The following is a 24,305-nucleotide window of genomic DNA, read 5'->3' on the forward strand; positions in this document are numbered from 1 at the left end:
AGGTTTGATTCGGGTCAAGGGCACATGCCCAGGTTGCAGGCTCGATCCCCAGTGGGGGGCGTGCAGGAGGCAGCCGATCCATGATTCCAGACACTCGTCACAAAGCACTGCAGAGACCTTGAGGGACACTTTGTTTCCACCTGGCTATGAAGAGTCCCTGCTGCCATGGCAACGGTGTCCCGGGATACGGCAGTTGACAACAACATTCTTTATGTGCTGCTTTTATGCTCAGAAACGTAGGTGGGCTGGTGGGAGGAACAAAACAAGCCGGAGGATAAAACTGCTGTAAGACGCTGTTGTAAGCCCTTTATCTCACACCTCAACGCCTGTCCATCATCATCACCAGATCCCGCCTCCCCCCTCCCACCTGGTCCCAGCCCCCAGCACCTCTCCCAGGATTCCTGCAGGCCTGCCCCCCTGGCTGGTCTATTTCCTTCCTTGTACTCTCTAAGGCAGTGGTTCTCAACCTTCCTAATGCCGCGACCCTTTAATACAGCTCCTCATGTTGTGGTGACCCCCAATTCCATTGTTACAAATTGAACTTAATTAAAGCATAGTGATTAATCACAAAAACAATATGTAATTATATATGTGTTTTCCAATGGTCTTAGGCGACCCCTGTGAAAGGGGTTGAGAACCGCTGCAAGGGCTGTCAGTGTGGGCCTCTTATAATCTGACTAGAGCAGCCGTGGGCAAACTACGGCCTGCGGGCCGGATCCGGCCCGTTTGAAATGAATAAAACTAAAAAAAAGAAAGACCGTACCCTTTTATGTAATGATGTTTACTTTGAATTTATATTAGTTCACACAAACACTCCATCCATGCTTTTGTTCCGGCCTCCGGTCCAGTTTAAGAACCCATTGTGGCCCTCGAGTCAAAAAGTTTGCCCACCCCTGGACTAGAGGCTCAGCACATGATTAAATCGTGTGCGTGTAGGGTTCCCTAGGCCTAGCCTACCATCAGGGCCATGTCCACTGCCCTGCGACGCCTCGCATGCTCTGCCGATGCTGCCAGTTGCGGGGGGTGGGGGGGCGGGAGGGTGACCAGTCGTTGGGTTGTTTCGGTCGTGACACCTCTGGCCTTTTATGATGCTGATGATCCCATTGCTCCTTTGATGTAGAGCTGAGGTGGAGATTCATGGGCTCCCGCTTCAGTAGGTGCCTTGGTGCTTACAAGGCCCAGCACCCCTGTCTGCTGCCCAGGTCACCTGGGTGGCTCTGCTGCAGGCTCGGGGCAGGCGGTGCTGTCTTACCAGTCTGACCCTGGGCCCTGGCGGAAGGGGCAGTGTCCTCTGTGGCCGGCCCTCAGATGGCACCCAGGGCAGCCCCAGGGGACATCCAGGCCTCGGCCTGTGTCATCGTCACTAAGGTCTGTCATGGTCACTAAGAACCCATGACCAAGGCCAGTCGCAGGTGTCCCTGGTGTGAGGGGTACACTCTCCCCCGGGGGAGGGGACTGCAAAGACGAGGCCAGGGGTGTGGAAACTGGGACCAATGATCAGATCTCCCCCCGACGGCTGCCCTGGCACTTGGATGAAGCCCAGCTCAGCCTCCCGAAGCTCACGGGCCTCTGTGCCGGCCCCTGGCCAGCTTCCAGGGAATCCCGCACTCTCCTCATCCTCTCCCTACTGTTGAAGCAGAGGCACTCCATTTTGTTCCCATAAATCTCTATTTTGTAAAAACTGCTGTTTGAAATTTCCCACTAAACATAGATAGTCCTTGGTTCTGCTATTCTTGGCTTCTGTAAACCTGCTTTGCTTAAATAATAGGAAAATTAGCTCAAACTATCTGGCCTTGCAAGCCGCTCTGCTCCGTCCCTGGCAACTCCCATACCAGGTGTCATTTTATCTGAATAGTACTGTGCTCAAGGTTACAAGCTGCCTGCAAAAATATCGACATAGGGCTCTTTGTAAAGCCTGCGAAAGGTCCGGAAAACCCATATTTAGGAGACAACGGAGCTGGAGGGGGTATAAAGGAAAAGTTTCCTCCACATTGCTTTGCTTAGACTCAAGAGGTTACTCCTCTGAGACCACTAGCGTAATAAAGAGATCCATATTAATTTGGCTTATTGGCGTCTTCTGTTAAGCTTGTTGATTTACAATATTACACTATGCGCTGGTCCTTTTCTGTTCCTTGAACCCTGCAGGGAGCTCCTGTCCCCCTCAGCCCCCTCCCAGCTTCCTCTCCATCCTCATCCAGGCCTCTGGCCAAGAGTCCCTTCCTGAGAAAGCCTGGGGGCAGCACCGTCCCCCCCATCTTCCTCCCCCCATCCCCCAGGGCTCAGGTGTGTGCTATGCACAAGACCCGCCTCCCCCACAGCCCCATAGAGATGATGTCGCTCTGTCCTGGTGGGAGTGAGCGCTGAGGGCGGGAGCTCAGAACGGGCTTGTGGCAGGAATGAGCGAGCAGATGGCGGGCTTCCAGGGGTCCCTGCCCTGGTGCGCACCTTTGAAGCAGTGGCCTTAGCCTCGCACAGGGTCACTCTCAGACGGGAATGCTGACCTGTGTGGCCAGGGGTTGGAGATGAGGCCTGAGGGTTTTGCCGTGCGCTCCGTCCATCATGCCCCAGTCAGTGGTGTTAGCGTCTGTTGGGGGCGGCAGGCTTCTAGCCCTGGGTGCCCACTGCCAGCCCCGCCTTCCCCTGGACCTTCTCCTGTCTGTCGGAGTAAGGCGTGTGTAGACTGAGGGCACGGCTGCCGTTCTGCCGCCTCCGGGGATGCCCTGGGAGTGAGGAACCCACTGAGGCACCGAGGACGGCACTTTGGGAAACAGAGTCTCTCCAAAGAGGCGCAGGGGCACCGGGTCAGGCAAAGGCCGGTCTCTCCGGGCACGTCCGACAGTGGAGCGGGCGCCTGGGCGGTCAGCCGTCACCTGAGCGCAGCTGCACCTGCTCAGAGGGCCAGACCCGCCCAGGCCCAGCGGCGAGCGGGAGGCCACAGAGGGACCTGGGTCAGTGTGTGATCTGAGACAGCCTTGGGGAGGAGAGTTGGGATCAGAGGGTGGGGACAGCAGCCAAGGCCTGGGACTGGGACAGCAGCCAATCAGGGCCTCCGCTGAGCAGCGAGGAGACAGGACGGTGAAGGTCAGCCAGTAAAATACACTGAGGAATGACTCACAGTCCTAGTCAGCGTTGAAATATGTGGCAGTCATCTTCCACTGAAGTAAAAGGAAATGACGCTATGATGTTAGACAATTCACTCCTTATTAACCCAGTGATAAGTCATTTCATAGTGGAGTAGTTCTAAGGCCATCCCTTCAACATCATTTATGAATTCTTTTACTTGTCAAGTTTTTATTAAATACCCTTTAGTTCTCTACAAAAGTACTCAATTCTATACTGACCACCAGGGTAACAGTGCTAGGAGCAGGAGTATTGGCAGCATCGGCAGCACTGTACTCGGAAGTCAGTGCTTTTTGTCACACAAGAATGTCCTGTTTACAAATCAAGCAAATTCCTTTAACAAAACACACCCTCCACAGCTACCTCAAACAACGAGGGGTGTGGGCTCTTGACCCTGCGACGTTCAAAGGGAACGAAGTTACTGGGTACAGAGACCCAGATCCAAATGGGAGAAGCCAAGATAGCAATGGTTGTTGCCAGTAATCTATACTAATAAAAGGGTAATATGTTAATTAGAACAGACGCCCTTCTGGATAAAGCCATGGTGGCGGGGCCAAGGCAAAGGCAGTTAAGGGTGATCAGGCTGGCAGGGGAGAGCAGTTAGGGGGATCAGGCCGGCAGGGGAGGGCAGTTAGGGGGATCAGGCTGGCAGGGGAGGGCAGTTAGGGGGATCAGGCTGGCAGGGGAGGGCAGTTAGGGGGATCAGGCTGGCAGGGGAGGGCAGTTAGGGGGATCAGGCTGGCAGGGGAGGGCAGTTAGGGGGATCAGGCTGGCAGGGGAGGGCAGTTAGGGGGATCAGGCTGGCAGGCAGGCAAGCAGTTAGGAGCCAGCGGTCCCGGACTGGGAGAGGGATGTCTTGTATTAGAGAGGGTGCAGGCTGGGCTGAGGGACACCCCCCACCCGTGCACGAATTTCATGCACTGGGCCTCTAGTTATTTAATAAAGATTTATTCTGGATGGAGACTCGGGGTGATGCACACACAGTGCAATGTACAGGCGATGTGCTGTGGGATGGTGTGCCTGAAGCCTGTGTAATTTTGTTAACCAGTGTCACCCCAATACATTCAATAAGAAGTAAAAAGTCAAATATTTATTGTTTGCAAACCATTTTACAGCATTCTGCAGGTTATAGGCAGAAGGAAAGAGGTTTTTTTTTTAATATATATATTTTTTGTTGATTTCAGAGAGGAAGCAAGAGGGAGAAAGAGATAGAAACATCAATGATGAGAGAGAATCATTGATTGGCTGCCTCCTGCATGCCCTCCCCTGGGGATCAAGCTCACAAACCAGGCATGTGCCCTGACCGGGAATCAAACCATGACCTTCTGCTTCCTAGGTCGATGCTCAACCACCAGCCACACCGGACAGCGGTAGCAGATATGCTCCGGGAAGTGCTTGCGTCCACGGGTGAGGTGCCCACAGTGTGTCCTGCGGGGACTGAGACGGGAGGGATGGATTGAGACTCTAAAGGGCAGGGGGTTTGTAAGGACAATGGAGAGGGCACGCAGTCTGGGAGGCAGGTGTGGAACGGATGGAGATTGTCCCGTGGAGGGAATTGCTAAGGACCCCACTGGCTGGGTTCCCTTAGGGTGGGAGGACCGTTTGTAGCACCTGGACTGCCTGGGCAGACAGGACGTGTTTTCTTAGAAGCAATGACACGCTACAGCGTCCAGAATTCTCACGGCCACAGAGAGCGGCCACCCGCACTTGTCACTGCCCGGGCAGAAGGGTGGGCACGGGCGGTGCCCGGCCCAGCACGTGTGTGGTGTTTGGTAGCTGCCTACTCACAGGTCCCCTCCTATTTACATAGAAGTGGGACCCACCCACCCCTCACCCCCGTGTTCTCCATGCGAAGGGAGGAGAGTTGGGATGGGACTGTCCACGCTGAACCCTGCCCGCCACCTACGGCAGGTGTGATTTGGGGCAGTCCCTTGGTTTTCACTTGACTAAAGTGGGGGTGACAATGGCATTATTACCCAGCGTGTTGGAAGAATTAGTGGACACATGGGAAGTGCCTAAAATGGAGCCTGGCATGCAGTGTCCCATGCCCGTGAGCTACGCAGGTGGTCACACACACCCGCAGATGGGTGAGTGTTTACATACTTAAACATATGGAATAACTACACCAGCATACACATGACAATTCCTTTAAAATTTTTAAAAAATATTTATGTTGATAGTTTTACAGATGTCTCCCATTCCCCCCTTCCTCCCTCCTCCTAAAAATATTTTTTGTTGATAGTATTACAGATGTCTCCCATTCCCCCCTTCCTCCCTCCTCCCAGCCCCTACCCACACCCCAGGTCTTCCCCACCCTATGGCCCGTGTCCATGGGCTGTGCCTATCCTATATAATAAAGAGGTAATATGCAAATTGACCCTCACACCCTCGCATCAACACAAGATGGCCACCCCCATGTCATTACAAGATGGCTGCCCCCACTTCATCAAAAGATGGCCACCCCCATGTCATCACAATATGGCCGGCAGGGGAGGGCAGTTGGGGGCGACCAGGCCTACAGGGGAGGGCAGTCGTGGGGGACCAGGCCTGCAGGGGAGGTCAGTTGGGGGTGATCGGGCCAGCAAGGGAGGGCAGTTGGGAGCAACTGGGCTGGCAGGGGAGGGCATTTGGGGCGATCGGACCAGCAGGGGAGCAGTTAGTCGTCAATCAGGCCAGCAGGGGGAATGGTCAGGGGGTGATCAGGCTGGCAGGCAGAAGCGGTTAGGGGCAATCAGGCAGGCAGGCGAGTGGTTAGGAGCCAGTGGTCCTGGATTGTGAGAGGGATGTCTGACTGCCTGTGGGATTGGGCCTAAACTGGCAGTTGGACATCCCCCAAGGGGTCCCAGGGTTGGAGAGGTGCAGGCCGGGCTGAGGGACACCCACCCCAGTGCACGAATTCCGTGCACCGGGCCTCTAGTAAGTACATAAGGTCTTTGGTTTATCTCTTCTCATCCCCCTGACCCCACACCAAGGCATGTCAATCAGATCCATGCCTCCCCACTTCCGGTCTTATTTTGTTGGTCAGTTTGTTTTGTTCATTACATTCCACATGTGAGTGAGGTCATGTGATATTTTTCTTTCTCCGACTGGCTTATTTCGCTTAGCATGATGCTCTCCAGGTCCATCCATGCTGTTGCAAATGGTAAGAGCTCCTTCTTTTTACAGCTGCATAGTATTCCATTGTGTAGATGCACCACAGTTTTCTAATCCATTCATCTGCTGATGGGCACTTAGGCTGTTTCCAGATCTTGGCTATTGTAAATTGTGCTTCTGTGAACATAGGGGTGCATATGTCCTTTCTTCTTGGTGTTTCAGTTTTTTAGGGTCTATTCCTAGAAGTGGGATCACTGGGTGTATGTCCTTTCTGCTTGGTGTTTCAGTTTTTTTAGGGTCTATTCCTAGAAGTGGGATCACTGGGTCAAATGGCAGTTCCATATTTAATTTTTTGAGGAAACTCCATACTGTTTCCCCATAGTGGCTGCACCAAACTGCTTTTTTATATCTATGTGTATCACAAACTCTTGTATGTATACGCATCTATATACATGTTGCAAAAGGGCTGACGATGTGTATAGACATCTAAAGGTGCTGGCAATGGGAGTGACCGTGTTTTAGTGATGGAAGGACCCCTGAGGAAGACGCATCAACATTTACTGAGTGGAAGAGGTGGCGATGGGAACCGGGGCGTTGAGACAGGTGTGCGGACAAGGCAGTGTCGGAATCCGCCCACGAGCCACTGTGCACCCTCCTCACCACGGGCTCCCGACAGGCGGTGTCACCCCCCTCCCCCCTCCCTGGGGTCACCGCACACAGTAACCGCAAGGCGCGGCCTTGGTGTGGAGCCAGCCCTGTCCACCCGGGATGTTTGAAGGTTTCCTCGGTTTGGGTGACATTTGCCATCTTTCAGCAACGCCTTCTCTCCTGGTCACGGCTGCCTCGCTGACCTGCAGCCACGGACGGGTAACTCAGGTGCTGTCTTACCTGGTTGCATCCGCTGTGCAAAGCGCAACATCACTTAGACAGGCACTGTGTGCGTTTGACTATTACCCTGGGTTTAATAGGGTTCGAGTCACGTTTTATTCAGGGTTTGCTGTGATGAAAGGCCCGATTCACAATAGGAACCCGGCTGCCCTGCGCAGGCAGGAGCTGTGTCCCTGACAGTTGTGGCTGAAGGTGTCGGCTCGCTCTAGGGAGTGTCCTTCTCGTGACACGGGCCGGGGAGAGCAGGTTGGCTGCGTGGTCGCCTCAGTCACTGACGTTCTCTCTGCCTGCGCCCTCTGATAGAGGATGTTCCATAGAAAGTGCTGTGCTTCCTTCCCCCTCGTCTGCCCGGCCCTCCATATGCAACCTGGTAGCAGTGTGCACAGTGAGGGAGGACTCCGCCCGGGAGAGCGTGCCCCCGCTCCGCTGCCGTCCAGGGTCGGGGGGCCAAGGCTGCGGCTCTACAACCCACCCCCCCAAAGCTCAGTGAGTGAGAGCAGTTAGCCGCCTGCCAATTGTTCATAATTAAAGCAATAACAAAGAGGCCTTATGCTCATGAGACCATGGGCATGCTGTGGACATGCCGGACATGTGGTGGACATGCTGTGGACATGCCATGGACATGCGGTAGACATGCTGTGGACATGCCGTGGACATGCCTTTTTCATGAATACTCAGGGTGTGATTGTTCTGTCTGAAAGGTAAAGTAATTGAGTTGATGTGACTTTATGCCATTATATCTGAGTGTGTGAGGAGCACCCCGGGGTCCTGCCATTCATTTCCTCGCACCGGCCAGGGAGGGGCGCTCTTGCTCTCCTGGGCGGCACCCTCTCTGGTACCTGCTGCTGTTGAAGTGCCCTTCACTCACTCGAAATCCCCGGGGCGTGTGTTGGGGTGCCGTGCTCTGACCCGTCTGTGGCAGTGAAATCTGGAGACGAAGGGCGGGCGTGAGTGCTTGTAACGCCCCATCTGCTTAGTGCTCCTGAGGTCAGTTATTCCGTCAGGAGACCGACAGCAGGCACGTCTGTGGGATGTGGAGAGAGAGAGAGCGGGGTCTCCGCGCCTCGGGGAGCTCTGGTGCCGGCACTCGCTGAAGCCTGTGGTCAGGCGACAGACCAGTTCCTGCTCATAGCTGTTCCGATGCACAGCCTCAGGGGAACGTATTCCTCAGCTCCCTGGGTCCAGAGAAATGGCCATGCGTCACACTGAACGTGGCTTCGGGATTTTAATTCTGAAAGACAGGCTCTACTGCCATCTGATGGGTGAGCTCACCGCTGCCCAACTCCAGTTCCCGCCGAGAACGGCCCTGCAGGGTGAGCACCGGACACGTCACAGGGCCTGTGGCTTCCTCGCTGCTCTCCAGGTGTCAGGGTTGGTTCTCACACGGTCGCATAAGCAGCGGACGGAGGCGTCGGAGGGCTGTGCCAGCGTGAGGGGAAGGGGATCTCGGATCACGGACGCGCATGGAATGGCAGGGACACAGGCAGGTCGCCTGACTCCCATGGCCCCATGGTGCCCTGACCCACAGCTGCCCTGCGGCGAGGGCCTCCCCTCCGGGCACAGACGAGCTCCACAGAGACCACGACGAGGTGGATGCTTCTCTCTTTTTAAAATGGATCTACTTTTGTTTATTGACTAGAGGCCCGGCGCATGAAATTTGTGCGCGGGGCGCGGGAGGCGGGGTCTCCTTCAGCCTGGCCTGCACCCTCTCCAATCTGGGACCCCTCGGACATCCCTCTCACAATCCAGGACTGCTGGCTCCTAACTGCTCGCCTGCCTGCCTGCCTGATCGCCCCCAACTTCCCTCCCCTGCTGGCCTGATCGCCCTCTAACTGCTCTCCTGCCTGATCACCGCCTCTGCCTCAGCCCCTACCACCGTGGCTTTGCTCTGCCATGGACATGCCGTGGACATGCATGTGGGAGCAGGTGGGTGGGGCAGCGCTTTGTAATAACACACGGTGGGCCGGGCGGCCTGGGCTTTATCCTTCTACGCAGCTAGAGCAGCACTTGCTGTTTGTTTTTTCTTTTCACAACTTGCTACAAAACATACTCACAATCCCAGCCTCCCCTCCTCTCAAACATGCTCATTTACCATGTCCTGTGATATTCAAAGTGGCGGTAGGACAGCTGCTCACCCCGTGGGGTGATAAGGTAGAGTTTGCCCTGTTTTGCAGGGTTTTGCCCGGCTTTGCTCTAACGCAGGGGTCCTCAAACTTTTTAAGCAGGAGGCCAGTTCACTGTCCCTCAGACCGTTGGAGGGCCGGACTATAGTTTAAAAAAAAACTATGAACAAATTCCTATGCACACTGCACATATCTTATTTTGAAGTAAAAAAACAAAACGGGAACAAATACAATATTTGTATTTGCATGTGGCCCGAAGGCCGTAGTTTGAGGACCCCTGCTCTAACGCTTCATTCTGTGAACACCTGCTGGAGGTGGGTTTTGTGCTAGAAACGTCTGCATTGCCCATCGCTGCTGCTCGGACGAGGAAAGGCCTTGGGGACGGTAGTTCTGTTTCCAACAGCGAGCTCCCCAGGCAGGGCCGTGAGGGTGACCACGGGCCATATGGGCTCTTCCGCTTACTCATTCAAAACACAGAGACTGATGCCGACTGGGCCCAGCCTCATGTGGCCCTGTTGGAGATGGACACAGAGCAGAATACATCACGTTTCTCTTTTTAAAAAATACATTTCTATTGATTTCAGAGAGGAAGGGAGAGGGAGAGAGAGAGAAACATCAGTGGTGAGAGAGGATCATGGATCGGCTGCATTCTGCACACCCCACACTAGGGATCGAGCCCGCAACCCGGGCCTGTGCCCTGACAGGGAATCGAACCCTGACCTCCTGGTTCATAGGATGCGCTCAACCACTGAGCCACGAGGCTGGGGAATAAATCACTTTTCTAAAGGAGGAGATGGAATACATATGCAGGCAGAACGTGAACTGTATTGGAGGCTGATGAGGACCATGGAGAGGGACCAAGCCAGGAGAGGGAGCAGGTCACGTGATTTACAGCCATCTTCCCGGAGCGTGCGACCCCGATGGGGGACCCAGTCCCATGTCGCTGTCACCACAGCCATCGGGGCCACCCCCATGGCACATACACATGTCGTGAACGGATAGACTTGGCGCCGACTGCACCCCCCTTAGCCTGCCTGCAGTCTCCTCCCCACACCCCTGGGCGCGGAGTGTGACTCACTCACTAGTTATGTGCGTCCCTGCTGCCTGACTGCGCGGAGGTCACCTGCACAGGGTGAGAAACACCCTCTGTTTTGTTCCCTGATGTGTCTCAGGCAGACAATCTTTAAAGAACTGCTGCCCGGCTGGTGTGGCTCAGTGGTTGCACATCGACCTAGGAACCAGGAGGTCACGGTTCGATTCCCGGTCAGGGCACATGCCCGGGTTGCAGGCTCCATCCCCAGTGAGGAGAGTGCAGGAGGCAGCCGATCCATGGTTCTCTCTCATCATTGATGATTCCTCTCTCTCTCTCCCCCTTCCTCTCTGAAATCAATAAAAATACATTTAAAATATTTGTTGACTGAGTGGATTTTCGTTACTCACAGTGAGCACACAGGTCGTGAGTTTATGGCGGGTTTGGGTGCTGTTGCTGCTGGCAAGTGGGGTTGTTCCTGCCACCAACACACATGCTGATCGCTCCCAGCAAACCCCCTCCGGGCCCAGGAGCCCGTGGGTGAGGGCTGATGGCAGGCCCTGCTGCCAGGGAGGCACCTGGGCGCCTGGTGTGGGGGCATCGGCTGGGCGCTTGTTCCACTGCCAGTGCTACCGCGAGTCCTCTATTCTTAAGATGTTAAAAGGGGCCCGGTCAGCAAAGCTGGGACAGTCCCTCCATGTTGGGCAGAGAGGAGAGGGCGTGGGAGCAGGTGGGTGGGGGCTGAGTGAGGAGAGGGTGTGGGAGCAGGTGGATGACAGTGAGGAGAGGGCGTGGGAGCAGGTGGGTGACAATGAGGAGAGGGAGTGGGAGCAGGTGGATGACAATGAGGAGAGGGTGTGGGAGCAGGTGGGTGACAATGAGGAGAGGGTGTGGGAGCAGGTGGATGACAATGAGGAGAGGGTGTGGGAGCAGGTGGGTGGGGGATGAGTGAGGAGAGGGTGTGGGAGCAGGTGGGTGGGGCTGTCAGTGAGGAGAGGGTGTGGGAGCAGGTGGGTGGGGCTGACAGTGAGGAGAGGGTGTGGGAGCTGGTGGATGACAATGAGGAGAGGGTGTGGGAGCAGGTGGATGACAATGAGGAGAGGGCGTGGCAGGCCCGCCGGGTGCTCTCACTGCCTGCTTTTTATTGTGCTCCATTGTTGGTGCGAACCACAAGTCACCCTGCTCACACGTGACTTTTCCGTGTCCTCCGTGTCGCGGGCAGGGGGCCCTCAGGTGGAAACATCCATTTGTAAACTCCGTATTTTTTACCATGTTGTTATTGAATCACACCTTCAATTGCCGACTAGTAGAGATTTTTGTTTGTGAAGATGAATAATATATTACAGGGGTCCTCAAACTATGGCCCGTGGGCCGCATGCGGCCCGCGGAAAACATTTATCTGGCCCGCCAGGTGTTTTTGCCGCTGCTGCCTGTTGCTTAGCAGCCGACTTGTCCGGGCCCGCAGTATGCATGTGTGGAATGTGCGCAGCACCCTCCGACTCCCCTCCTTCTCTCTGTCTCTCGACTCCTCCTCTCAGTCTTGGGTGTGATCGGACGAGTCACGAGCTTGCCTGTGCAGAGCCTGCTGCTGCCTGAGGACCGAGGTAAGAACAAGTTAGGATTTATTTTTTTTTTGAAGTTAGGAGGTCTATTTTTTTTTTTATTTTGCAGTTAGTGGGGCCTTTTTTTTTGAAGTTTTGTTTTTTTACTTCAAAATAAGATATGTGCAGTGTGCATAGGAATTTGTTCATAGTTTTTTTTTAAACTATAGTCCGGCCCTCCAACAGTCTGAGGGACAGTGAACTGGCCCCCTGTTTAAAAAGTTTGAGGACCCTTGATATATTATCTCAAAGTTGAAGCAGGAAAGCCACACTGAACTTGTGAGTGCCATAAATAAACCATTTTAATAATGAAGATACATAAATAAGGTGTTTGTGACAGAAACAATAAAGGTGTCTCTCTAGCTCTGTACAAACACGGAATTTCCCAGTAATTTGTAAGAAATATATCCACCTTAGTACATTCAAAATGATGGCTGAACAAGGATGATGATCATTTTCCTGCATCATTTCCTTTTCATATTCTCTGAATTCCCACCATGTTACAGTAATTTATAGTATCACAGTGCTTGGTAATCTTGAAGATATGCAATAAAATTCTTCTAATGGTGTGGAGAAAATAAAATAATTAAATAATTAGAAGTCATTTGCATAGCACTTTATGAAAACAAAATAATTAGTGTTTTTTCTGTAAACATACATGACGGGCCGTGCTGGACCGTCCTCCAGGAAGGTGCTGAGCACACAGTGACACCGGCTGCTCATATGTGCTTGGTGGCTGCCCCCCACGCGTGCTGAGAGGCGCGGCTCCACCGGAGGAAGGCAGCTGGTTTTCCGGGAAAGGGAAGGACTCGGGAAGGAGCTAATTCACAAACCCAAGTGCCCCGAGATAGACATACAAACACTCACTCAGAAAATGTATTTCTCCCCCTGGCCGGTTTGGCTCAGTGGATAGAGCATTAGCCCAAGGACTGAAGGGTCCCGGGTTCGATTCCGGTGAAGGGCACGCATGTACCTTGGTTGTAGGCTTGCATGCAGAAGGCAACCAGTCGATATCTCTCTCTCTCACATTAATGTTTCACTCTCTGTCTCTCCCCCTCCCGTCCACCCTCTCTAAAAATCAATGGAAAAATATCCTGGGGTGAGGATTAACAACAGCAACAAATCTATTTCTCAAAGCCCGGGAGGTGGACCAGCCTTTGGCTGTCCTTCTCAAAGGCAGTTGTAACCGGGCGCCTGGTCCCTCCGTCGGGGGAGCAGGCGCTGCGGCAGGTCAGCATCCCGTGAGAACGGAAAGCACAGTGTTGGCCACCGGCTGAAGCACAGCGGGGGAGCTCATAAGGCCACGACTGCCTTTTAAGGAGCCGGGGAGGTGGACATCCCCGTGTCTCCTAAGGGTGTCTCCAGGAGCAGCACCTCGAGCACCCAGCAGAAGGGCCCCAGGGGGTGTCCAGGTGGCCCCCGTGGCCTGTGATGGGAAGAGTGAAACCACTTTTGCTTTCTGAACAGCAAACAGGTGATAGACTGAGGACTGTCACCCCCAAGGGGCACCCGGTCGGCTCTGGGGACCCGAGCCTGCCTCCTGCGGCCTCTTCTTCGTCTTCCTTCTCTTCTGCTTCCCCTCAGCCTTATTTTTGCGTGGCTTCTTCTTCTTGCTTTCCTCTTTGTACCAGGGCCCCCAGACGCCCCCGTTGAGCCGAGGGTTGCTCCTGGGGTCCCCGGGGGGATACCTGACGGGCACAGCCGTCCTGTTAAACTGTGACAGTCGGCGGAGCAGCTGCCTCACGACGCCGGGGTACCTGCCCGAGAGGTCCACCCTCTCGTAGGGGTCGGCCGTGATGTTGAAAAGCCACACGCTCTGGCCCGTCGCCAAGGTGACCCGCTCACTGTGCCAGTGGTTGGGGCCCAGGTTGCTGAAGGCCTGAGGGGGCACCCAGTCGCTGTACCCGGGGTTCCCCGTGAGCAGCTTCCAGTGCTGCACGCGGATGGCCGACTGGACGGCCGTGTCCCAGATGCCGTAGCCCGCCGCCCAGGAGCCGTGCTTGGCCTTGGTGTAGACGGGGTCGATGTTGTGCAAGATGTCCACCCGGGGCGAGCGCAGGCCCTCGCTGATGGCCTCCCAGACGTCGTAGCCGTCCAGGTGAGCGTCCTCCTCAATGTGCCCCTCGGCCAGCGCCACCAGCGTGGGGTACCAGTCGGTGATGTGCACCAGCTCCCTGCACACCGTGCCGCGCTGCCTCAGGAGGGGGCTGTGCACGAACCCCACCGCCCGGATGCCCCCTTCCCAGTAGGTGCCCTTGCTGCCCCTGAGGGGCCAATTGCTGCCCCCGGCGGACGGCTGGCCGCCGTTGTCGGAGGAGTAGATGAGGATGCTGTTGTTGTAGAGGCCGTGTGCCCGCAGGGCCAGGGTCACGTTGCCCACGGCCTCGTCCAGGCAGGAGAGCATGGCCGCGTACCGGCGCCGGTGCGTGTTGGCGATGGACCGGTAGTGCCTGAAGTACCTGCCGGGCGCCTGCAGCGGCGAGTGGACGGCCTGGTAGGCGACGTAGAGAAACAGAGGCTTCCTGGGGTCGTGGGCCGCCAGGATCTGCTGCACCCTGCGCGTGTACATGTGCGTGGAGTACACGCCGTCGTCGTGGCCCCAGGCGGCGTGGTCGTTCTCGTACAGGTCGTAGCCGCACACCCCGGGGCCGTCGCACTTGTAATGGGTGTAGTAGTCCCCGCTGCCCAGGAGGGAACCGAAGAAGGTGTCGAAGCCCCTGTGGGTGGGCATGCACTCGCGCCGGTAGAAGCCCAGGTGCCACTTGCCCACCATGTGCGTGGCGTAGTCCGCCTCCCTCAGCTTCTGCGGCAGCGTGGCGTGGCCCAGCGGCAGGCAGTTGGGCTGCGCGGGTCTGATGACCGAGTGCTGCAGGCCCGTGTGGATCTGATACCTGGCGGAGAGCAGAGAGCTGTCAGTGCAGAGCAGAGATCCCACCGAACACATGAGCCCCGGGAAGGTTTCCGAAGAGAAGCCCCCCCGCCCCCAAACAGGACCAGCTCCCCATGCTTGTGGGGACCTCGGGTCCCACCCAGTGAGCTGCATGTTTACCGTTCAAAGTGCATTTGGCTAAATTAGAGAGAGAGGAAGGGAGAGGGAGAGAGAGAGAAACATCAATGATGAGAGGGGATCATGGATCGGCTGCCTCCTGCTCGCCCCACACTGGGGATGGAGCCCACAATCCGGGCACGTGCCCTGATCGGGAATCGAACCGTGACCTCCTGGCTCATAGGTCTGCACTCAATGACTGAGTCACACCGGCTGGGCCTAAATTAGTACTTTTTTTTTTTTTTAAATATATTCCATTGATCCTTCTACAGAAAGGAAAGGAGAGGGATAGAGAGTTAGAAACATCAATGAGAGAGAAACATCGATCAGCTGCCTCCTGCACACTCCCTACTGGGCATGTGCCCGCAACCAAGGTACATGCCCCCGAACGGAATTGAACCTGGGACCCTTCGGTCCGCAGGCCAACGCTCCATCCACTGAGCCAAATCGGTCAGGGCTAAATTAGTACTTTTGAAACTAAGATTTCACCACGCATCTCAAAGTGTTTTTAACATTCTTGTAGCAGAATTTATTTGAATAATCTTTACTCTTTCAATGAATTATATGACACAGGAAATGAACACGATAAAGGAAAGGATCTAAATTTCAGAGTCTTACTATTATTACCATTATTGCTTTTCATCCAGGGACCTCACATTCGCTCCTAAATCATTTCCTGAAATAACTTATTTCAAGCTAATTCTGAAGCACGGAACATGTGAAAAAATTACACAAAAGTCTTCTATTCGACTGTCAGAAATGTCCTGCGATTAGTCCTCCAGCTGTGAGGTCTGCCAAGGTAACCAGAAGGTCTCTGACTCACGTTATTGTTGAAAAACCGTTTTCTTTAACTTTTTAATGTTTCAGCTGCTGTTGACATTCAATATTCCATGCGTTTCGGGGGCATCTTGTGGGAAGTGATGTTGGAGTAGGTGCCGTGGCCAGTGGTCAGGAAGGGGTAAGACACGGGGAACAGCTAATTCACAAGCCCGAGAGCGGGGGTTTAATGTCCCCCAAACAGCAGGGAGCGCGTCCCTTCCCGCTGCCCACAGCGCCTGCTTCCCTCACAGAGCAGGGAGGTGAATGGTGCTAACCCTGCCTTGGGGTTGAGGGACGCTGAGGGTCTGGCGTTGGACGTTCCGTGGAGATTCTGCCACGGGTTACTTTCCCCCCCCCCGAGAACGGTGATTATCACAGACGTGTATGAATTTTCAGTTTGGGTCAAGATGCACCGAGGAGTTCACGACATTTTAAAAGCCACGGATTCTGCCCTGGCCGGGTGGCTCAGTGGTTGGGGCGTCTTCCCAGGACCAGAAGGGTGGCGGTTCCATTCCCGGTCAGGGTGACAGTGGGGACGGGCCGGTGATGAGAACGGAGCCACAGCCGGCTCACAATCACGCCCCTCACCAGCTATAGGTGAGACGTCGTCTTACAGACCCTGGGAGCCTGGGAGTGAAACGAGGCTGTAAAAGATCTGATGCCTCGACCGGTCCATGACCCAGAAAAGAAGTGCCTTTGAGAACAGACCACGGACGGGGCAGGACAGGCTTTGATTTGGTGGCTGTGCCGGACCCTGACCCCCTCCGGGCGTTTCTCTCAGGACGCTGACCCCCTCTGGGCGTTTCTCTCAGGACCCTGACCCCCTCCGGGCCCAGGTACAGGCTGAGCCGTGTGTCACATCACAGATCAGCCTCCTTGTTAGGGACTCTGAGCTCCTGAAGGCTGGACCCTCCCTCCCCTTTCCTGTTACACTTGCAGCTGCACGTGGCTGTCTCTCCCGTGTGCGTGCGTGTGTGTGTGTGTGTGTGTGTGTGTGTAACCAGCCAGCTGGGAGGGGGTCAGGGCAGAACTTCCAGGTGCCCGCCTGCTCCCCTGCTGCCGGCAGGACTGGGATAAACGCTCACATGGGATGCAGCCCTGTCTCTGCTGAATTGGCTCAAGGAGTGACCGGCGGCCGGACCCCTTGTGTCCAGTCTCGTTCTTACAGCCGGGAACCCAGTCAACCCGTTTCATTCAGCTCCGGGGACCCGGCGAGGCGGTGCCGAGAGTGGTCCCTAGAGGGCGGCAGAGGCTGGGAAACAGCGCGGAGCTGGCCTGGCCTGGGGAGCCTGTCCCTTAGGCTGGCCCCGAACCCACTGAGGAGGCTCATGTGAAACCGGGCAGAGCCCCGAGGTCTGCCGTCGGCCCTCAGGAGGACATCACTCTCAGGAAGCCGGTATCCGTGTCAGAAACAGACCAGCCCCGGCCGGTTCAGCCCAGTGGATAGCGCGTCAGCCTGTGGACTGCAGGGTCCCGGGTTCGATTCCAGTCAAGGGCACGTACCTTAGTTGCAGGTTCCATCCCCTGCCCTGGCCCCAGGCCCGGGTGCGTGCAGGAGGCAACCAATCGATGTGTCTCTCTCACATGGATGTTTCTGTCTCTCCCGGCTCCCTTCCACTCTCTAAAAATCAATGGAAAAATATCTTCGGGTGAGGATGAACAACAACAAAACAAAAAAAAAGGAAGAAAGAAAGAAAGAAAGAGCCTCGGCCCTGGAGCCTGGCCTGCCGACGCCTGTGCTCAGAGCTAAGGCCCGGAGCACGGATGGGCCTCGATGCCAAGGTCGGCGGAGTGTCCGCTGGGCGCCCACAATGACTAGCAACGCCTCTCATTCCGGAACAGCCCTCCGGAGGCCACAGAACCCCGTGCACAGAAAGGGAGCTGCGGACTAAGAAACGTAAGTGCAGGCTCGGGGTGCAGACAGGTCGGCTGGGCTGCAGCGAGCACCCCCCCTTGGTCACGGGGACCCCGGGGAGAGGCCGGGCCAGAGCCTGTGACCCTGGGGTTCAGGGACCTGCCTGCTCCCCCAGAGCCCTGTCTGCTAGTCCTCTCCTGTCATCACCCCCACAGGTCACAGTTCTCTGCTCTCTGTGGACGAAACAAAACACAGCCTATAACACCCTCTTTTTCTTCAAGTCTTGAGGCGCGAGGATGAGCCGGTTCACTGCTGTTAGCACCTCGGGGTGCTGGGCGGTGAATATGTTCATCTGTTTTTTGTTTGTTTGTCTCTTTGCTTTGGTTGCTGCTTATGATGATGATTCCATTTTCATCGCTTCCTGTACATTTCCTCTCCTTTTTGTTAAATTTCCATTTCATGCCCTTTTTGCTTTTGAAGTGTTTGCAGATTACACAGTACATCGGACAGGCGCCGTCTATAAGAAAGACTAAAGGGGGAATCGTCTCAGGGCCTGGAACGGATGAATCCCATTTCCACCGTTTCTAACGGGAAAAACGCTCCGGGTCTCTAACCGCCTCCCAGGGTGAGTTAAGGTGGAGGAAGGGGTCCCGCTGGACCCCGGTCACTGCCCTGGGCAGCTCGGGGCCGGGAACCCTGGGGAAAGCTTGGTGGGGAAATGCATTCACCCCGAAGCATGTGGGCTCAGTCGTCACCCCGACTTCCGGACGGAGGCCAGGCCGCACCCACAGAGGCGCCAGCAGCCAGCTCTCCCGGGTGCAAAGGGTGAACGTTACGGAGGTGCAGCTTCACGTTTCAGGAAAGTTTTACTTCAAAGTGACATGAAACTTGTGTTTTCAGACTGTTTCACCGAGGTCGCCCCCGGAGGCTGTGGGATGAACTGCAGTCAGTCCTGCTGCTGTAGAAAGAGGGGTGCCCAGTCCCTGCCCCTGCCAGGCCTCCGGCGTCGTGGGCAAGGGGCCTCCCCCGCCATCCTCAGCATGGACTCTGCCCCATGCCGGCCAGAGGGACCAGGACCGCTCACCCCTCCAGGCATCCACCCTGCTCACCGGCCCTCCTGCCCCGCGAGGTTCTGCAGGCGGAGGCCCAGGCGCAGCTGGAGGAGCCGGAAAGCCATCCTAATGCGGGGACAGTGACAGGGGAGCCCTGGACGGTCCTGCGGGACATGGGTCTGGCTCAGGAGCGTGGGGAGCTGTGCAGGGAGGCGGCATTTGAGCTGAGTCTTGACGACGGCGGGCATCTGGGCAGGGGGCCAGGTTACGAGACACGGAGGGGAGCTGCATGCCAAGGGGGCGGTCAGCGCCGAGCACCTTCCCCCTGAGAGAGAGGGAGGCAGCCGACCTGCACCCGGTGCCCCCACGCCCCCCTCGGGGCAGGCAGAGCGGGGCGGACGAGAGGCTGTTGACGCCACACACGTCAGGGTCAGACAGGCTGTGCCGCTGGGACGCTGTGTGACCGTGACCGACACATGTAACCTTCCGACCCTCTCACAGCCTCCATGCAATGACGTCTGCTCAATTATTTCACAAATATTTTTCAAAATAATACGAATCTTTTGCCTCCGGGGCGGGTGTGATGGGGAGACAGCAGGGTGCTGGAGAGAGTGGCAGAGTCGGATGGGGTTTCTCTCCCTTCCGTGGCCGTCCGTGGGGACGGGGTCTGGGGGTGCGGCTGTGATGATGCTGAGGAGTTGGGAACCAGGAGGGAGGGGGCAGCGGTCAGACACCCCAGGGCCGCAGCGCCACGGGGACAGGTAACGTCCAGGGTGGTAAGAGCGTGGCAACGAGCCCTGATGCCGTCAGAGGGAGAAGCAGAGCGCGCGGCCTCACGGCAAATCCCGGGCGGTGGCTGTAGGAGAAAGACGAAGGCAACCAAACTTGGGGATACCGGCAGCTTTCATCCAGGGCTCCGGGGGGAATGGGGCTCTAGTCTTGGGTCCCATCTTTTTTAAATGGTTTTTTTTTTTTATTGATTTCAGACAGGAAGGGAGAGGGATGGGGGGAATGGGCTCTAGTCTTGGGTCCCCATCTATTTAAAATGTTTTTTTCTTTTATTGATTTCAGACAGGAAGGGAAAGGGAGAGAGAGACATCAATGAGAGAGAATCATGGATTGGCTGCCTCCTGCCCGCCCCCTACTGGGGATCGAGCTGCAACCTGGGCATGTGCCCTGACCGGGTGCCTCCTGGTTCATAGGTGGACGTTCAACCACTGAGCCACACCGGCCGGGCAGCTCTTAAGATCAGTTCTTCATTTATCTGAATGGAGACACCAGAGCCACCTGACATGCTTGGCAAATTACTACTGATTTCTGCGCCCCCGCCCCCCCCAAGGCCCTGGTGCAGTCACCGGCCGGGCCCGGAATCTGCGTTGTAACCAGCACTTTGGCTGATTGGCTCTGTTCACGCAAGTTTTCGAGCCGCTGCCCAGAGGTGAGGGCCCGCGTATGGGTTCTGATGGTTCCTTCAGGGACCTGCCCAGGACGAGGACGTGTGGGCAGGCGACAGCCCCCTGCTGCCAGGTGGGGCGATGCCACTCACTCAGGCGCCTGGACGCTGCCAGGTCTGTGCAGGAGGGAGAGACTCCACATGGTGACCCCAGCACACGTCAGGGGAGGGGTTAACAGCTTCAGAAACTGCTTCCACCACGTACGCTCTTTCTTTATAAATGTGAGGAGACTGGAATCCTCTCCTGTGTCACATAACCTAGTGTCTCCTGTAAAGTAACTCTGCCCATGTGGGTTTCTGTTGCTTGTTTTTTATTTAGAGGATCCAGGATCCGCAGCACGTCCCCGGGGAGAGAATGGCCAGCTCCCCCGGGCTCCGCGTCATTGATGCGTGGCTGGGCCTTGAGCCCGGCTCCAGCGCCACCCTCTCCCGTCTGCCGGACGTTGTGAGAAGTCCTAGTAGTTTATCAAGAGCAAACTGCAGCCGGGCCGGCGTGACTCAGCGGCTGAGCATCGACCTAGGTCCCAGGAGGTCACGGTTTGATTCCCAGTCAGGGCACAGGCCTGGGTGGCAGGCTTGATCCCCAATAAGGGGCGTGCAGGAGGCAGCCGATCCATGATTCTCTCTCCTCACTGATGTTTCTCTCTCTCCCTCCCCATCCCTTCCTCTCTGAAGTCAATAAAAATATGTTTTGTTTTGTTTTTTAAAAAGAGAGACCTGCAAGTGCCAACGCCCCTAACTGTCCGATCCAGACAGGAGCGCCGGTCACCGTGGGAGCACCGCTGTCCGCGCTGGACAGACATTCCCACCGATAAGTCTCCTCAAGAGGTGCCCCTGCAGGAAAGGGCAGGAGGCCCCCTCCGACTCCAGAGCCATGCCAGGACTTGTTCCCAGCTTCCTCTCTGTCTCCTGCCATTAAGTCACCATAACCATAAAAGAAAACCCTGCCCTGGCCAGTGTGGATCAGTGGATAGAGCGTCGGCCTGCGGACCGAAGGGTCCCGGGTTTGATTCTGGTCAAGGCACGGACCTCGGTTGCAGGCTCCTCCCCAGGCCGGGCCCTGGTCAGGGGGCGCATGCAGGAGGCAACCAGTGGGTGTGTTTCTCTCACATCCATGTTTCTCTCTGTCTCTCCTTCCCTCTCCCTTCCACTTTCCCTAAAAATCAATGGAGAAATACCCTCGGGGGAGGATTAACAAAGGAAAGGAAAAGCCTGCCGCCCTCAGTGCCGGATGCGGAGGAGCCACATGCTGCTGGCAGGAGCTTGAGGCGTGTGCTCGGATGGAAGGGGAGCCCACGGTGCCCAGCGCGTGCTGTTCAAGCACCGTGGCTCTCGTCCCTGTCAATTCTTTCTTTAAAAAAAAAATTTTTTTTTACTAGAGTCTGGTGCATGAAATTCACGCATGGGTAGGGTCCCTCTGCCTGGCCAGCGATCAGGGCCAATCTGTGGGGTGACCAGCAGGGCAATCACGGGGCCCCCACTGGCACCCACCTTGGCTGGACTGGGGCCTGCGGGCTGGGGGCAGCTCCTGCATTGAACATCTGCTCCCTGGTGGTCAGTGCACATCACAGTGACTGTTCATGTGGGTGTGTTTCTCTCACATCGGTGTTCCTGTCTGTCTCTCCCTCTCTCTTCCACTCTCTCTAAAATCAATGGAGAAATACCCTCGGGGGAGGATTAACAAAGGAAAGGAAGAGCCTGCCGCCCTCAGTGCAGGATGCGGAGGAGCCACATGCTGCTGGCAGGAGCCTGAGGAGTGTGCTCGATGGAAGGTGAGCCCACGGTGCCCAGTGTGTGCTGTTCAAGCACCATGGTTCTCGTCCCTGTCAATTCTTTCTTTTTTAAAAAATATATATTTTTACTAGAGTCCTGGTGCATGAAATTCACACATGGGTAGGGTCCCTAGGCCTAGCCGGAGATCAGGGCCAATCTGTGGGGTGACCAGCAGGGCAATCACGGGGCCCCCACTGGCACCCACCTTGGCTGGCCTGGGGCCTGCGGGCTGGGGGCAGCTCCTGCATTGAACATCTGCTCCCTGGTGGTCAGTGCACATCATAGCGACCGGTCATTCCGCTGTTCAGTTGATTTATGTATTAGGCTTTTATTATATAGGATTGCTTTCAGAGAGGAAGGGAGAGGGAGAGAGAGACAGAAACATCAATGATGAGAGAGAAGCATGGATCGGCTGCCCCCTGCCCAGCCCCTACCGGGGATCAAGCCCACAACCCAGGCATGTGCCCTGGCCGGGAATCGAACCCTGACCTCCTGGTTCCTAGGTTGACGCCCAACCGTTGAGCCACGCCGGCCGGGCTTGTCAGCGTCAATTCCGAGATTAGCTGAGAGGCTGGCAGAGTCTTTGGGACACGTTTACTCATAAACCAAGAGAGCGGCTGACCTCCAGGCCACCCGATGGACGCGCTGTTTTCCCACCAACCCCTTCATAAACATCCGATGCCCTTGACTCTGCCCTTTGAATCGACGGAGGCACAGAGAGACTCCTTTCTCTGTCTCAGGAGAGGGAGTTTTCTCTCTGTTTTGGCACCGACGCCAACTTCTGACAGTTTGCTGAGCAGTGGAAATCATGCCGTAAGCAACGGTGTCTGCAAGGCGAAGATTCCTACAACATAGTCTTTATTTTTCCAGCGGAGACTGGCGGCGCTGGGGGGATCCAATTCCAAGAACAACTTCGCCGAGGCGAGGGCTCCTTGGGGCTGAACTCACAGGGACACACACACCGGAGCCCGAGGCTGCCTTCTGCCCCGGCCAGGGCTGGCCTGGCCCTGGATCCCGCTTTCAAACCAGCTACCCTCGTACTGAACAATTGTCCTGAGGCCTCCAAATTGGATTTTCCTTAGAGTTGATCAGAAAATCCCCAGGCATAGGGGGAGCAGCATTGACTTTTTTGTTGTGAATCCTCACCTGAGGATATTTTTCCACTGATTTTTAGAGCGAGTGGAAGAGAGAGGGAGAGAGAGAGCGAAACATCGATGTGAGAGACACATCGATTGGTTGCCTCCCGCACGCCCCCGACCAGGGCCCGGGCTGGAGAGGAGCCCGAGGTCCGCCTTGACCGGAATTGAACCCGGGATCCTTCAGTCCGCAGGCCGACGCTCTATCCACTGAGCCACACCGGCCAGGGCCCCACTGAGGATTCACAGTGCGTTTCCTAAGCTTTGAGACCTGCTGTGATGACGATGCCCGGCCTTCGTGAGAGCCCAATGAGAGGCCGTCCCCCCAGAGACCAAGCACGGTCGTGGGGACACCGGCCAGAGGGCACACGGCCTGGCTCTCTGGGGCCCCTCCCTCTGCGATGACCTGTGGCTCTGAGTCTTCCGTTCTAGAAACAAGCCAAGAGCCACAGAAGCAGGTGGGCACGTCTTGCTTGCCAGCGACAGCAACCGTGGGTTCTAGTGTGACCTGGGAACTCCATCGGAGCATGCCCAACGCCAGAGGAGATGTGCGATGTGGGGAGACCACGCTGGGCTGTCTGGTTGCGGGGTGTGTGTGTGTGTGTGTGTGTGAACGTTTCCAAGTCCCGCCAGCAGGCTCCCAGCTGCACAAAATAGCCCTAGACCAGTGCCCCGGCTCAGGGTCACTCATACCCACTGACACTCAGCACCTCATCCATTCACTCATTCATTCATTCATTCACTCATTCACTCACTCACTCACTCACTGACTCACTCATTCACTCATTCACTCACTCATTCATTCACTTACTCATTCACTCATTCATTCACTCACTCACTCACTCATTCACTATTCATTCACTTATTCACTCATTCACTCACTCATTCTCTCATTCACTCACTCATTCATTCACTCACTCATTCACTCATTCATTCACTCACTCACTCATTCATTCACTCACTCACTCATTCATTCATTCACTCACTCATTCACTCATTCAGCTGCTCCCCACATTTCCGGTGACTCCCCTAAGTCAGGAGCTGGATCTTCATTAAGCAAATGCTTCGGGTTTCACAATTTCGGTTCCCCAGACAACAGGCCTAGGGTCCCCCCGAGACAACAAACATGGCAAGAAGCAGAACCCTACCTGCCGGTGAGGAGCTGGCTGCGGGAGGGCGTACAGATGGGCTGCACGTAGTAGTTCTCCAGCTTCACGCCCTCGGCCGCCAGCCGGTCCAGCGTGGGCGTGCGGATCTCGGAGCCGTGGTAGCCCACGTCGCGGAAGCCCTGGTCGTCCGCCAGGACGAAGATGAGG

General features: G+C 55.9%; 1 protein-coding gene across 1 annotated transcript in view; it reads right to left on the minus strand.

The window, feature by feature from the left end:
* Positions 1-12,928: 12,928 nt before the first annotated feature.
* ARSJ (arylsulfatase family, member J) overlaps positions 12,929-24,305 on the minus strand; it is a 22,752-nt gene continuing 11,375 nt past the window's right edge. Inside the window, exons 4-5 of the mRNA XM_014550537.1 lie at positions 24,138-24,305; positions 12,929-14,746 (exon numbers count right to left, since the gene is read on the minus strand). Of these exons, the coding sequence (XP_014406023.1) occupies positions 13,348-14,746; positions 24,138-24,305 (1,567 nt within the window). The 3' untranslated portion in view covers positions 12,929-13,347. The remainder of the gene's footprint in view (positions 14,747-24,137) is intronic.

The sequence above is a fragment of the Myotis brandtii genome, unplaced genomic scaffold (assembly GCF_000412655.1).
Source record: "Myotis brandtii unplaced genomic scaffold, ASM41265v1 scaffold603, whole genome shotgun sequence".
Taxonomy (NCBI): Eukaryota; Metazoa; Chordata; class Mammalia; order Chiroptera; family Vespertilionidae; genus Myotis; species Myotis brandtii.